General features: G+C 45.2%; 1 protein-coding gene across 1 annotated transcript in view; it reads left to right on the forward strand.

Annotated features, from left to right (window-relative positions):
• smarcal1 (SWI/SNF related, matrix associated, actin dependent regulator of chromatin, subfamily a-like 1) overlaps positions 1–13,735 on the forward strand; it is a 28,224-nt gene extending 14,489 nt beyond the window's left edge. The window contains exons 10-15 of the mRNA XM_048238489.1: positions 5,139–5,209; positions 5,682–5,781; positions 6,455–6,637; positions 11,211–11,311; positions 12,218–12,314; positions 13,144–13,735. Coding sequence (XP_048094446.1) covers positions 5,139–5,209; positions 5,682–5,781; positions 6,455–6,637; positions 11,211–11,311; positions 12,218–12,314; positions 13,144–13,344 — 753 coding nt within the window. The 3' untranslated portion in view covers positions 13,345–13,735. The remainder of the gene's footprint in view (positions 1–5,138; positions 5,210–5,681; positions 5,782–6,454; positions 6,638–11,210; positions 11,312–12,217; positions 12,315–13,143) is intronic.
• The last annotated feature ends 77 nt before the right edge of the window (positions 13,736–13,812 follow it).

Raw genomic sequence — 13,812 nt, forward strand, 5'->3', positions numbered from 1 at the left:
TTTCTCTTTCTCACCCACCACTCTCTCTACCCCACTCTCTCTCTCTCTAGCGTTCTCTCTCCCTCTCTCTCTCCCACCACACTCTCTCACTACCACTCTCTCTCTCTAGTGTTCTCTCTCCCTCTCTCTCTCTCCACCACACTTTCTCTCTCCACCACACTCTCTCTCTCTCCACCACACTCTCTCACTACCACTCTCTCTCTCTCTCTAGTGTTCTCTCTCCCCCTCTCTCTCTCCACCACACTTTCTCTCTCTCTCCACCACACTCTCCCTCTTTCTCTATTACTCTAGCACTCTCTTTCTCTCTCTCTCTAGCTTTCTCTCTCTCTACCACACTCTGTCTTTTTCTTTCTCTCTAGCTCTCTTTCCCTATCTCTCTCTCTCCATTGCTCTATCTCTCCATCATGTCTTCCAGGGTGGCGTAGTAAGCCGTTTATCTTAGAGGCAGGAGATAAAATAGGTCTCGGTCAATACCCAGTGGCTTCATGTTGTTCCTGCCAGTGTTGTTCTTCTGACCTTTAGTGATCCATGACGCCTCCAAGCCCTCATGAGGTGAATTATTCTGATGAGGTTTGATTTATATAAGCCCCTAACAGCTCCTGCGTATGGCGTTTGGCCATAAATAAGTTACAGGGCTTAACTGATCCAGCACGCTGTCTGCTACGGAGCCTGGCGGAAGATTGATAATTCAAATGGTTATTTAAATACCCTAATTATTGCAGAAAAACAAATTAGAGTACGATTTGCTATTCATCAGAAGTTTGGCGAAAGTATTCTTGCTGTGATGCCACTTCATCAAGATCTCATCAACCTCTAGTGAATGGAGATGAAATACCAGTGGTGGCAAAAGAAAGCCATACTGTTGTATCATCAAAGCCTCAAAAAACAGAATCTGAAATTGCATGTACCCTACCATTGTTTTAAATAAGATTTAATCATGTTATCATTCTGGGCATCAATATATCAATGTGATGCATATTACATAACATAGTAATTATATGCAGTTCTATTGCAATTATTTACTCCTGTGTTTACAGGGCAGATGGAAGCTGGGTGGTGTTTACAGGGGCAGATGGAGGCGGGGTGGCGTTTACAGGGGCAGATGGAAGCTGGGTGGTGTTTACAGGGGCAGATGGAAGCTGGGTGGTGTTTACAGGGGCAGATGGAAGCTGGGTGGTGTTTACAGGGGCAGATGGAAGCTGGGTGGTGTTTACAGGGGCAGATGGAAGCTGGGTGGTGTTTACAGGGGCAGATGGAAGCTGGGTGGTGTTTACAGGGGCAGATGGAAGCTGGGTGGTGTTTACAGGGGCAGATGGAAGCTGGGTGGTGTTTACAGGGGCAGATGGAAGCTGGGTGGTGTTTACAGGGGCAGATGGAAGCTGGGTGGTGTTTACAGGGGCAGATGGAAGCTGGGTGGTGTTTACAGGGGCAGATGGAAGCTGGGTGGTGTTTACAGGGGCAGATGGAAGCTGGGTGGTGTTTACAGGGGCAGATGGAAGCTGGGTGGTGTTTACAGGGGCAGATGGAAGCTGGGTGGTGTTTACAGGGGCAGATGGAAGCTGGGTGGTGTTTACAGGGGCAGATGGAAGCTGGGTGGTGTTTACAGGGGCAGATGGAAGCTGGGTGGTGTTTACAGGGGCAGATGGAAGCTGGGTGGTGTTTACAGGGGCAGATGGAAGCTGGGTGGTGTTTACAGGGGCAGATGGAAGCTGGGTGGTGTTTACAGGGGCAGATGGAAGCTGGGTGGTGTTTACAGGGGCAGATGGAAGCTGGGTGGTGTTTACAGGGGCAGATGGAAGCTGGGTGGTGTTTACAGGGGCAGATGGAAGCTGGGTGGTGTTTACAGGGGCAGATGGAAGCTGGGTGGTGTTTACAGGGGCAGATGGAAGCTGGGTGGTGTTTACAGGGGCAGATGGAAGCTGGGTGGTGTTTACAGGGGCAGATGGAAGCTGGGTGGTGTTTACAGGGGCAGATGGAAGCTGGGTGGTGTTTACAGGGGCAGATGGAAGCTGGGTGGTGTTTACAGGGGCAGATGGAAGCTGGGTGGTGTTTACAGGGGCAGATGGAAGCTGGGTGGTGTTTACAGGGGCAGATGGAAGCTGGGTGGTGTTTACAGGGGCAGATGGAAGCTGGGTGGTGTTTACAGGGGCAGATGGAAGCTGGGTGGTGTTTACAGGGGCAGATGGAAGCTGGGTGGTGTTTACAGGGGCAGATGGAAGCTGGGTGGTGTTTACAGGGGCAGATGGAAGCTGGGTGGTGTTTACAGGGGCAGATGGAAGCTGGGTGGTGTTTACAGGGGCAGATGGAAGCTGGGTGGTGTTTACAGGGGCAGATGGAAGCTGGGTGGTGTTTACAGGGGCAGATGGAGGCGGGGTGGCGTTTACAGGGGCAGATGGAAGCTGGGTGGTGTTTACAGGGGCAGATGGAAGCTGGGTGGTGTTTACAGGGGCAGATGGAAGCTGGGTGGTGTTTACAGGGGCAGATGGAGGCGGGGTGGCGTTTACATGGGGCAGATGGAAGCTGGGTGGTGTTTACAGGGGCAGATGGAGGCGGGGTGGCGTTTACATGGGGCAGATGGAAGCTGGGTGGTGTTTACAGGGGCAGATGGAGGCGGGGTGGCGTTTACAGGGGCAGATGGAAGCTGGGTGGTGTTTACAGGGGCAGATGGAAGCTGGGTGGTGTTTACAGGGGCAGATGGAAGCTGGGTGGTGTTTACAGGGGCAGATGGAAGCTGGGTGGTGTTTACAGGGGCAGATGGAAGCTGGGTGGTGTTTACAGGGGCAGATGGAAGCTGGGTGGTGTTTACAGGGGCAGATGGAAGCTGGGTGGTGTTTACAGGGGCAGATGGAAGCTGGGTGGTGTTTACAGGGGCAGATGGAAGCTGGGTGGTGTTTACAGGGGCAGATGGAAGCTGGGTGGTGTTTACAGGGGCAGATGGAAGCTGGGTGGTGTTTACAGGGGCAGATGGAAGCTGGGTGGTGTTTACAGGGGCAGATGGAAGCTGGGTGGTGTTTACAGGGGCAGATGGAAGCTGGGTGGTGTTTACAGGGGCAGATGGAAGCTGGGTGGTGTTTACAGGGGCAGATGGAAGCTGGGTGGTGTTTACAGGGGCAGATGGAAGCTGGGTGGTGTTTACAGGGGCAGATGGAGGCGGGGTGGCGTTTACAGGGGCAGATGGAAGCTGGGTGGTGTTTACAGGGGCAGATGGAAGCTGGGTGGTGTTTACAGGGGCAGATGGAAGCTGGGTGGTGTTTACAGGGGCAGATGGAAGCTGGGTGGTGTTTACAGGGGCAGATGGAGGCGGGGTGGCGTTTACAGGGGCAGATGGAAGCTGGGTGGTGTTTACAGGGGCAGATGGAAGCTGGGTGGTGTTTACAGGGGCAGATGGAAGCTGGGTGGTGTTTACAGGGGCAGATGGAAGCTGGGTGGTGTTTACAGGGGCAGATGGAAGCTGGGTGGTGTTTACAGGGGCAGATGGAAGCTGGACAGGGGCAGATGGAAGCTGGGTGGTGTTTACAGGGGCAGATGGAAGCTGGGTGGTGTTTACAGGGGGCAGATGGAAGCTGGGTGGTGTTTACAGGGGGCAGATGGAAGCGGGGTGGCGTTTACAGGGGGCAGATGGAAGCGGGGTGGCGTTTACATGGGGCAGATGGAAGCTGGGTGGTTTTTACAGGGGGCAGATGGAAGCGGGGTGGCGTTTACAGGGGGCAGATGGAAGCTGGGTGGTGTTTACAGGGGGCAGATGGAAGCTGGGTGGCGTTAACGGGGCAGATGGAAGCTGGGTGGGAGTGTTGATGGGGCATTATGCAGCAGTTCTTTATGACAAATAAATCATAGTGGGTGGTTTTAGTTGTATGTTCCTACTTTTTCTGTTTCTGGTGCGCACTAAGTTTTGCACCTGAAACTTGAACAAAAGGTCCCTTTTATGGGCTTCTTACAATATGTGACCCTGCAAGGCGAAACTAGTCGCTTTGCGCACAGTGCTATTTTGAGAAAATCCACGACAAACAAACGTACGTGTTAAATTGTCGAATTTCACGTTTTTGCATAATTTGACAGTATACAGTCTACACTTTCATATTGTGAACAAATTTCCCGGATAAACATACGTTTTGACTGTTAAACCCTGACTTTATTTAGGTGAAGATTCAACACATTAGCAGTCATTCCCTTTGTCCACGCCACTATAAGGTTTTACGGTAGAGCTAAAATGTACTCATTACTCGTTACTCAATGTGTCAGCTCTATCGTTCTTGGCAAATGTAACCGAATATGAATGTGAAAGACTTGCCTTTCAGGGCACGAACAGTCAAAAGCACGAACTTTTAGAAATATCCTGGCGTCATTTTACGGACCAGGAGACGTTTTCCATTGACGTAGCGCATTTTAAAAGTAGGCCTATACACACTCTCTCTCTCCCCTTACTTCCCTGAAATACATTAATTATATTTTATAGTGACACCTTATGACCGTCCCAGGTATTAACGGTTGATAAAACTGGACATAGTCAGTCATCCGCTTCAAAGTCACGCTACCGTAAGGCTAATAATAGCTGTGTCCTCACACTATCGCACGTGACAAATTTACTTAAAAAGGTGATTTTCTCCTCTTCTGGCTTATCGTGACAGGAGAACCATGCCAACTTTGGATCTTAGCGATACTTTTTGCAATACCCTCGATATACATATCGTTGGAAAGCTTAGTTAATGGCCGTTCGTGTGAACACAATAACATTTTGTAAATTTTACCAAAGCGACTGGTTTTGATTTGCAGGGTCACATATAATATAATATATTCCCAAAATAATTTTCACATTTTTGATCATCATTAATTGATCATCATTAAATGTGTTTCCGTAAGTAGTATTACCGATCAATGTCAATTACATTTTCAGAGACAAAGCAAGTGTGTAAGTGTTTTAAAAAGTGTATAAGCAAGAGTATAACATCTGTTTCCTCGCAAGCTTGTGCTTTATGTTTATGTGTGAGTGAATGTCTTTGTTACCTTTTGCATAATTTATGCCACACAGCTAACCCTCTTCATAAACAACCAAAGTGTGTGAGGGTTGTTTGTGTGTGCACAGATAAAATGATGATAATAATGATAAACTTCTGTTTTGATGTGCATTGAACCCGCAGAAGATGAAAGAGAAAGAAGCTCTTCTGGTTTATTTTAACCACACGGCGGAGGCCAAAATCCGGGCCATTATGTGAGTTTATTTAAGACAACAAACAAACAACACAAACAAACAAAGAAAACAACACACTGCCTCTGTTGATTTATCATAAAACTCAGACAAGAGGGACATACTCTAGCCATACTCTTACATATGAGTCAGCTTTCCGTGCTTTGGGTTGCACAGCTAATTGATTTTTAATCGCTATTCGAACTAATGCAAGTAGCTAATCCCAAAGGCTGGAATAGGCTCTAAGCAACGCCACTCGGTCCCAATTGTCAAATCAAATCCCAATTGTGTCAATATGAAATATGTGTCAGAAAAATAATTAGATATTTTCTACAAATCGTGCAGCCTTGAAAAGCAGTGTTCCTTAACCCCTTTTCTGCTTGATTCTGTGTTCTAAAGCGGTGTTCCTTAACCCCTTTTCTGCTTGATTCTGTGTTCTAAAGCGGTGTTCCTTAATCCCTTTTCTGCTCGGTTCTGTGTGGTTTTCTCTGCTCAGGGAGTACATCATGGACATGTTGGAGTGCCGGGAGAAGTTCCTGGTGTTCGCCCATCACAAGCTGGTGCTGGACAGCATCACCAGAGAACTGGGAGAGAAGGTGAGAGGACAGTTAATGGCTATCTCGATCAAGTGTATAATGTACCAGGGATCATCGTTTTCACACATTGCTCCAGGTTCCACAAGCTAAGAATATGGGCACAGCACCACGTATAACATGTGACACATGGCATACATACAATACTGTAGGTGACATATAACATGTAACATATATTCCATCCTGATCCCATCCAATGAAAACACATCATCACATAAGAACACACAAGTAAGCTCATTGTAACACAATCCACATACCAAACAGGGTAAACACGTGATCCCAAGAATGGATTGTAAAAAATGATTTAGACATTAAAAAGACTTTGAGTTGATTTTGTTTAAAATGTAAAATCATTGTATAAAGCCCACTGGACGATTTGATTGGTCGGTGGGTTTTCATACGGGCATAGAAGCTTGTCAATGGATCAAGTCCAGTCCGAATTTCCTGACCTCAGATCTTGTGGGCGGGGTTAAAATCGGGCTGGCTTCCAGGCTATTTGCAGTTTCTCTGGCCAAGGACTCAGTGTATAACAGTGTAGTATTATAGTGTTGTAATAATGCAGAAAGATGTTGCAATTGCTTCTTTCAAAATATGATTAGAGCAAAATACGGCAAGGCAAGTTTATTTATATAACGCATTTCATACACACGTTCTTTACATGTTCTGCGCCCTGCAGGGTGTGAAATACATCCGTATCGACGGTTCTACGCCGTCTGCAGAGCGGCAGCAGCTGTGTGAGCGGTTCCAGTTCTCAGAGAAGAGCTGCGTGGCTGTGCTGTCCATCACCGCCGCCAATATGGGCCTCACGCTCCACGCCGCTGACCTGGTGGTGTTCGCCGAGCTCTTCTGGAACCCGGGGGTGAGTGTGTGTGTGTGTGTGTGTGTGTGTGTGTGTGTGTGTGTGTGTGGGCTCCTATGGTCATGGAAAACCTGGAAAAGTCATGGAATTGTAACATTTTATTTTCTGGGCCTGGAGATATCATGGAATTCAGTAAATTCATTGGTTTTAGAATGAAATTGAATTTAGTCATACCTACAGTAGGATGTGTAGGCTTCACTAGAGCCCCTTTAGTGGGGCACATGCCCCAGTACTGAACTGCTGTGCTCCAGTACAATCTTAAGTCCAGGTTCAACTAGTTCCTGAGACAGGACGTGTTGAGGGCCAGATATACTAACGTTTTACATTACTTCAGGCGTATTTGTTTTACATAATGCGTGTAAAATCATTCGCGAGGTATGTACAAACAGGCGCTTAATGATGTAAAAGCAAAACTGTCCGGCCGGGGAGCTGAAAGTGGCAGATTGCGTTTGTCATGTCATGCATATGCATTCATGGGAGGATCCAGGGGAAAGTGGGAGTTTAAGCGTAAAAAAGATGGGAGGGGAAGAGTAAAGAGCCTAATTATGTATTCCGCGGTATGTACAAAGACTGCTCCTGAAAGCGCATGTCTATTCTGCGCCTAAATACTTCCGCCTTGTAAAAGCAGGTGTAATCCAAATTGCAGTTCAATGCGTCAATAAGAGAACCTTTCAAAGCCAACAGAATCGCTATTTAGAGCACCAGTTTTTGTGGTGAAAGTATTTGTACTACCAAAAGCAACCTTAACTTTCGTTGGCCTTTCGAATGTCTTACTTTCACTTTCACATCATTCACTTAAACTTTCCTACTTGCTAGATTTGACCAATCTTCCATAGCCTACGTGCACAAGTAGTTTGAGTAGAACTACTGATCTTCATTATCTCCCTGCTTGATGACATTGTATCATGTATGGTATTATTTCATGATCGCTAAACGTTTGATTCTTTTTAATGTTGTCATCAGTTAACTTCATTCAACTGCGCTTGTATGTAGGCGCTGCCATTCAGTTGTGGACGTTCGTATTAAATTGCGTTTATGGGCGGAGAAAGGCGCAGTTCACACTAAGGATTGAACGATTGATAAATACGAGGGAAACTTGGGTTTGACAGCGTTCGCAATCTGCGGTGTGTCCATGACGCTGATAACGCAACGTTCGCAAATGTACGTACATCTGTCCCTGAGTGTCCTAATTCAAGTGTAGGCTGTTATGTTTATTTGAGAACATTAAGAACATTATTTGTGTACACAGAGACAGAGTTTACTAAAAAGAAACTCGCTTGAACAACTCTCTTTAGCAGTTTTTCCGCTTGCCGCCATCCTGCCAAAACCTTCAAGCAAAGTTTCATGTTGTCGAGCCTTCCTAGTGTTTTAAATATAGTAGATAAGTATATATACTCTTTTGATCCCGTGAGGGAAATTTGGTCTCTGTATTTATCCCAATCCGTGAATTAGTGAAACACACACAGCACACAGTGTACACACAGTGAGGTGAAGCACACACTAATCCCGGCGCAGTGAGCTGCCTGCATCAACAGCGGCGCTCGGGGAGCAGTGAGGGGTTTAGGTACCTTGCTCAAGGGCACTTCAGCCGTGCCTACTGGTCGGAGTTCGAACCGGCAACCCTCCGGTTACAGGTCCGAAGTTTACTTACTTACTTACTTACTTACTTACTTACTTACTTAAGTACTTTTCCAGGGGAAATTCAAGGTCTCAGTAGCATACAGACAACACATTCACTAACAGCAGAAAAAGTAATTAAAAGTATATAATATAAAAACACAACTAAGCAATAAGGACAGTAGAAGATAAAGAATATTCTAAAATACAAATGATACTAACTAACACTTAATCTAAATCAATTATAAAAACAGGATCCACATAGTGGTGATCAATCCAGAGGCGCTTGCAATGACTGAGGCAGGGACTGAGCCTGTGATTCTCTGTGCATAGTAAGGTAAGGTCTGCGTGAGTGAGTGTCATGGTGATAGTGCAAATGAGTAAGTCCAACAGTGCAACAGTGCAAGAATAAAGCCTATATATCTATATATATAACTATTTTAAGAAAAGGTGTAAGTGTGGCCACAGTTCGGCTGTGGCATGGAGGGAGGGGTTATGCATACAGTATGAGCTCACATACCGGTAATTTGACTGCTTCAAGGCAAGGCAATTTTATTTATATAGCACATTTCACAGGGGTAATTAAATTTGCTTTACATAAACAAGAGTACATAAAACCATAAAAGGGCAGTAGTTTAAAAATGTTTAAAAAGTAATGTACATAAAGTAAAATAGTTAAAATACATGAAAGAAAACACAGAATAATTAAAAGATAGTGTGCAGAATTACTGGAATAGATAATATATAATGGTTCTGGAGAAAACACATTTTATCCAGTGTTGTCACTTTTCATAATTGGCCCCGACCCAACGCTCCACCCTGCCGACCTGGTGGTGTTCACCGAGTTCTTCTGAAACCTGTGTGTGTGTGTATGTGTCTGGACATCAAGCTCCGCACCGCAGACATGGTGGTTTTTGCAGAGCTCTCCTGGAACTTGTGTGCGTGTGTGTGTGTGTATGTATATTTGTGTGTGCGTGTGCGTGCATGAGCCTTACGCTGCACACCAGCTTGTGTTCGCCAAGCTCTTCCGGAACTCTGCTGGTCTCTTGCTGGGTGTGGGTGTGTGTTTTTTTTTTTTTTCATGTTTGTGTGTGTGTGTGTGCGCATGTATACGTTTTATCCCATATCCTGTTTTTTGTTTTGTTTTTTTTTGTGTGTGAGATTGAGTGGGACAATAAGGAAATGTGAAATGCAGTCGACTACATTTCCATGGAGATGGGGCTGCACTGGTGAGCCCCCTGACAGGAGTAATGCTCTCGGCTTGGAGCAGTGCACATTATTCATCCTCTCAGTGACACTCTTCAAAGTGTATACTGTATGTATGTATGTATGTAGGAGTCTTCCTAGTATGTCCTCTGTATTCCAGGAATCTTCACAGTATATGTCCTCTGTACCCCAAGAGTCCATACAATTCATCCATTCACTTTTTCTCTCTGTCTGGAACCCTTGTGATTTCATTTAATGCAATCCCACACATATTCCCCCAGTGTGTCTGAGTGAAAGCTAGCAGCAGCATTGAGGACCGCTGGCTACGAGATGAAACCTGATGAGGTGTAATGCTGGCAGTCCTCTGAGATTATGACACTGGTGGTGTCCGCAGTGGTCAAGTGGACCACCCTTGACTGTGGAGTATCATTGACACCTTTGTCTTAAAGTCATTTATCTGGTGTTTTCCATCTGTAGTGTTTCATTGTCCAGTCAAAGGCAAAGCACAGAGGTTGATTGGACCACCCACTAGCACTTTCAGATAGATAGATAGATAGATACTTTAATTCAATGTCTCAGTAGCATACAGACATCACACACAACATGCACTTACAGCAGAAATGGTAAATATATGTATAAACATATAACAAAACTCCACTGTACAATAGAGACAGTAAAAGATAAGAAAAAGTAACAAAACTAAATACTAAATATACTGTATAAATTAATTAAAAAAAAAACACAGTGTGCTTGAGGGTGATCAAGCATGAGGCGCTTTCAAGTCGTTTATCCGTTGTTTTGTCCAGTGAAGTGTCAAAAATGTGCTCAAAAAAGATTGCAAAAACACTGCTCTAGGACGTGGAGAGTGTCCTTTTTAAAAATCTTTGTTATTTTTCTGATGTTCCTTATCTAATGTTCCGTTGTATCTTGTAGTTCAGTAAAGGCACCACTCAAACCTTACGCTCTCCAAGCACTTGTTGAACTGAAGAACCCCATTAATGTAGTGCTTAGTGTTTAGATGCTTTTATTTCATGTGTGAACTGAAGAACCCCATTAATGTAGTGCTTAGTGTTTAGAAGCTTTTATTTCATGTGTGTGGGAGTATAGCGAAGGGGCATGTTGCTTTAGAGACTTGACACTGTAGTGGTTTGACCCATGTGGTAAGAGTTTTTTTATTTCTCCCCTCAGAGCAAAGGCTGTCTCAAGGTTTCACCTTGTTGTGGTGCTTTTTTTTTCTCTGTCTGTGGCCTTAAACCATTATGGCTCAGAGAGTTGAGTGGTGTGTCCTTTCATTGAAGCGGTTTTCCGTATAATGCCTGGCTGAAAGGGGGGAAAATAAAACAAGTTCAGGCCGAATGTGATTGCGTTTAGCCGTAACGGGTGACGTAATCTCATTTCTTCCACACCCCCGAGGTCAAATTGTGTTCTTGTTGTGGCTTCAGCCATCGGTTGGCAAAACTGTTTGCTTGTAATGCCTTTAGTAAACACAGAGCTATCCACAAATCAGCTGAAGGTGTGCGTGTGTGTGTGTGCCAATCATGTGAAAATGAGATTTATCTGTGTGTGTGTTTGTGCATGTTGCTGTGTGTGTCACGCACCAATCAGCTAAAGGTGTGTGCGTGTCTGTCTGGTGTTTCCCTGCGTGTGTGTTGCTGTGTTTGTGTGTGAGTGTGTGGGTGTGTTTGTGTTCCACCAGTCATCTGAAATCCATTTGTGTGTCTGTCTGACTGACCGTGCCCCCCTCCCCCAGGTGCTGGTTCAGGCGGAGGACCGAGTGCACCGCATCGGGCAGACCAGTAATGTGGACATCCATTACCTGGTGGCCAAAGGCACCGCGGATGACCATCTCTGGTGAGGCCGCACACTGAGCTTCAGTCACTGAGTCTAAATCAGTTAGGGCTTTAGGACACTCACTAGATGCAGTCCGCCTGTGAGTGCTGCGTTTGACCACTGTGACATGATGACTTTTATTTTGATACACACATTTTTATATTTCTCAAAGATTCTAGAGCTCTAGGTAGAGGTTTTTTTGTGATTTTCAGGGCACCCCGCCCCCCCAAAACACACACACACACAAGCTGCCTGCATACTACAACGTGTGCAGTGATGTCATCCATAGTCAAAGTACTATTTAAGCTGTTTTTAATGAATACACCATGTAGACGCTGCGCTAGATATAATCTAGATCTGTTAACTCTTCATACACTAGATAACCATGCATTTTATATATATGTTTTAAGATTTAAATAACTACATTCTTTCAGTATTTTTTGCATTTTCGACATTGCATATGGTTGGGTTTCCTTGACTTCAGCCAACATGCAGACCAGTAAAAACTCACTAGTCACATTCAAGTATTTTTGAATCTTTCGTATGTGTACCGGTACTTCAATCCTGAATTGGGATATTTATTTATGTACCCACCCGTAATTGTTTGAGAGAAAACACAAGCATTTGAATGAAAGCATCTCTCCCTAGCAACGCTGCTCCTGCAGGTCCGGTCAGCACTGACTGGTGCAAGGCGCTGGCTGTGTGTGTTGGTTGGCCGTACTGATGTCCTAAGATAACAGCGCTTGGGGGCTAAGCACTGAGTGGAGTGCACCGCGCCACGCTGCGCACTCTAAAAACATCTCTGTATCTGCCCAGCGAGGGCCCATTCAGTGCACACTGCCCTAATGCACCCTTTTGTTACCCACTCCATCTCTTTGTGTGTGTTCATGTGTGTGTGTGTGTGTGTCCGTGTGTGTCCGCCCTCAGGCCGATGATTCAGGAGAAAATGAACGTACTGGAGCAGGTGGGACTGTCCGAGGCCAATATCTCCGACAGGGCTGAGTGTGCCAGCTTCCACAGCAAGGTCGTACCCACACACACATATGGTTGCACGCACGCACACACACACACACAAACACAAACACGGTCACACACATGGGCGATACACGCGCGCACACACACATAGTTGCACACACACACACACACACGCACAGTACACATACACGTGTACACACACACACACACACACACACACACATATACACATAAAAGTATGTGCACATATATGCATGTTTGCACACTCATGTACATTCACTAACACACACTCACTCAATGTCAAACTCCTTACCTGCATATGATCAGAAAAAATACACTAGGATCCTAAATGTTTGAATTGTATAAAATTGTTTTTGAATTTTTTACGGAAAAAACGAAAACAATCGGTTTTACCTAGCTCAAGTTCATGCCCCCAGAGTGTAGCGCTGTAGCTGCCCCATGCTCATGCCCCCAGAGTGTAGCGCTGTAGCTGCCCCATGCTCATGCCCCCAGAGTGTAGTGCTGTAGCTGCCCAGCTGCTTTACTCTGTGACCTTGAGAAATGGAGATCTATGTGAAAAGTTGCCGGATTACTCCTTTAAGCAAATTGATTTTAAAAGCTTATCAGAAATCTCTCAATTCTGTATGACGTGTAACACAAGAAAATATTATTCTGTGTTTGACGTGTAACACAAGAAAATATTAATACAGTTGAATAATAAAGCTTTGTTTCTTTACCATAATTATTTTTTGTTATTTATAGCTAAGAGTAAAGTTCTCCAATATTACTAAATTATACATATTATAATTATAATAACGGTGATTGTGTGTGTGTGTGTGTGTGTGTGTGTGTGTGTGTGTTGTGTGCACGTGCCCCAGGACCCCAAGCAGAGCACCATCACAGAGATGTTCCAGCGCTCGTTTACAGAAGACGAGGTGGACGAGGCGGCTCTGCTGGAGGCCGCGAGCGACTGGGACGACGCAGACGCAGATAAGGGCAGCAGCGCAGCTCTGAAAGCAGACGACTTCTCCGAGAGCCCCAGCAAGAAGAGACGCTTAGAGCACTACTTCAGTCGGTGATCCGACCGCATTAAGACTGCATAGCAAACTACATCAGCCGATGATCCGACTGCATTTAGACAGTAAAGATGACAAAATCGGCCAATGACCTGGTTGTAGTTGGACCGTACAGAGGACTGCGTCAGCCAATGATTAGTCTTCAGCTTGCCAGCAATAACACTGCTGAGATTTCCCTTTTAAAAAGGTGGATTTGTTTGATTATGCTGTTTTGATTTTGCTTTATTGTTGTTTGGCTAAAAATATGTTATAATAAATATATTATTTTCGTAACTGTTGAACCTTACCATCATGACAGATCACTTGAGATCTGAGACCACTCTTTGTGTGTGTTGTGAGAGAAAAGCCTGCACAGCTTGATAAATATAATAAAGAGTGATTGTTCAGTTTGCCACTCTGCCTCTGTGTTAATGATGTCTTTATATTGTCAATGGCAGGTGTATAACATTGAAAATGTGCCACATTCATAGT

This window comes from Alosa alosa, chromosome 3 (assembly GCF_017589495.1).
Source record: "Alosa alosa isolate M-15738 ecotype Scorff River chromosome 3, AALO_Geno_1.1, whole genome shotgun sequence".
Lineage (NCBI taxonomy): Eukaryota > Metazoa > Chordata > Actinopteri > Clupeiformes > Clupeidae > Alosa > Alosa alosa.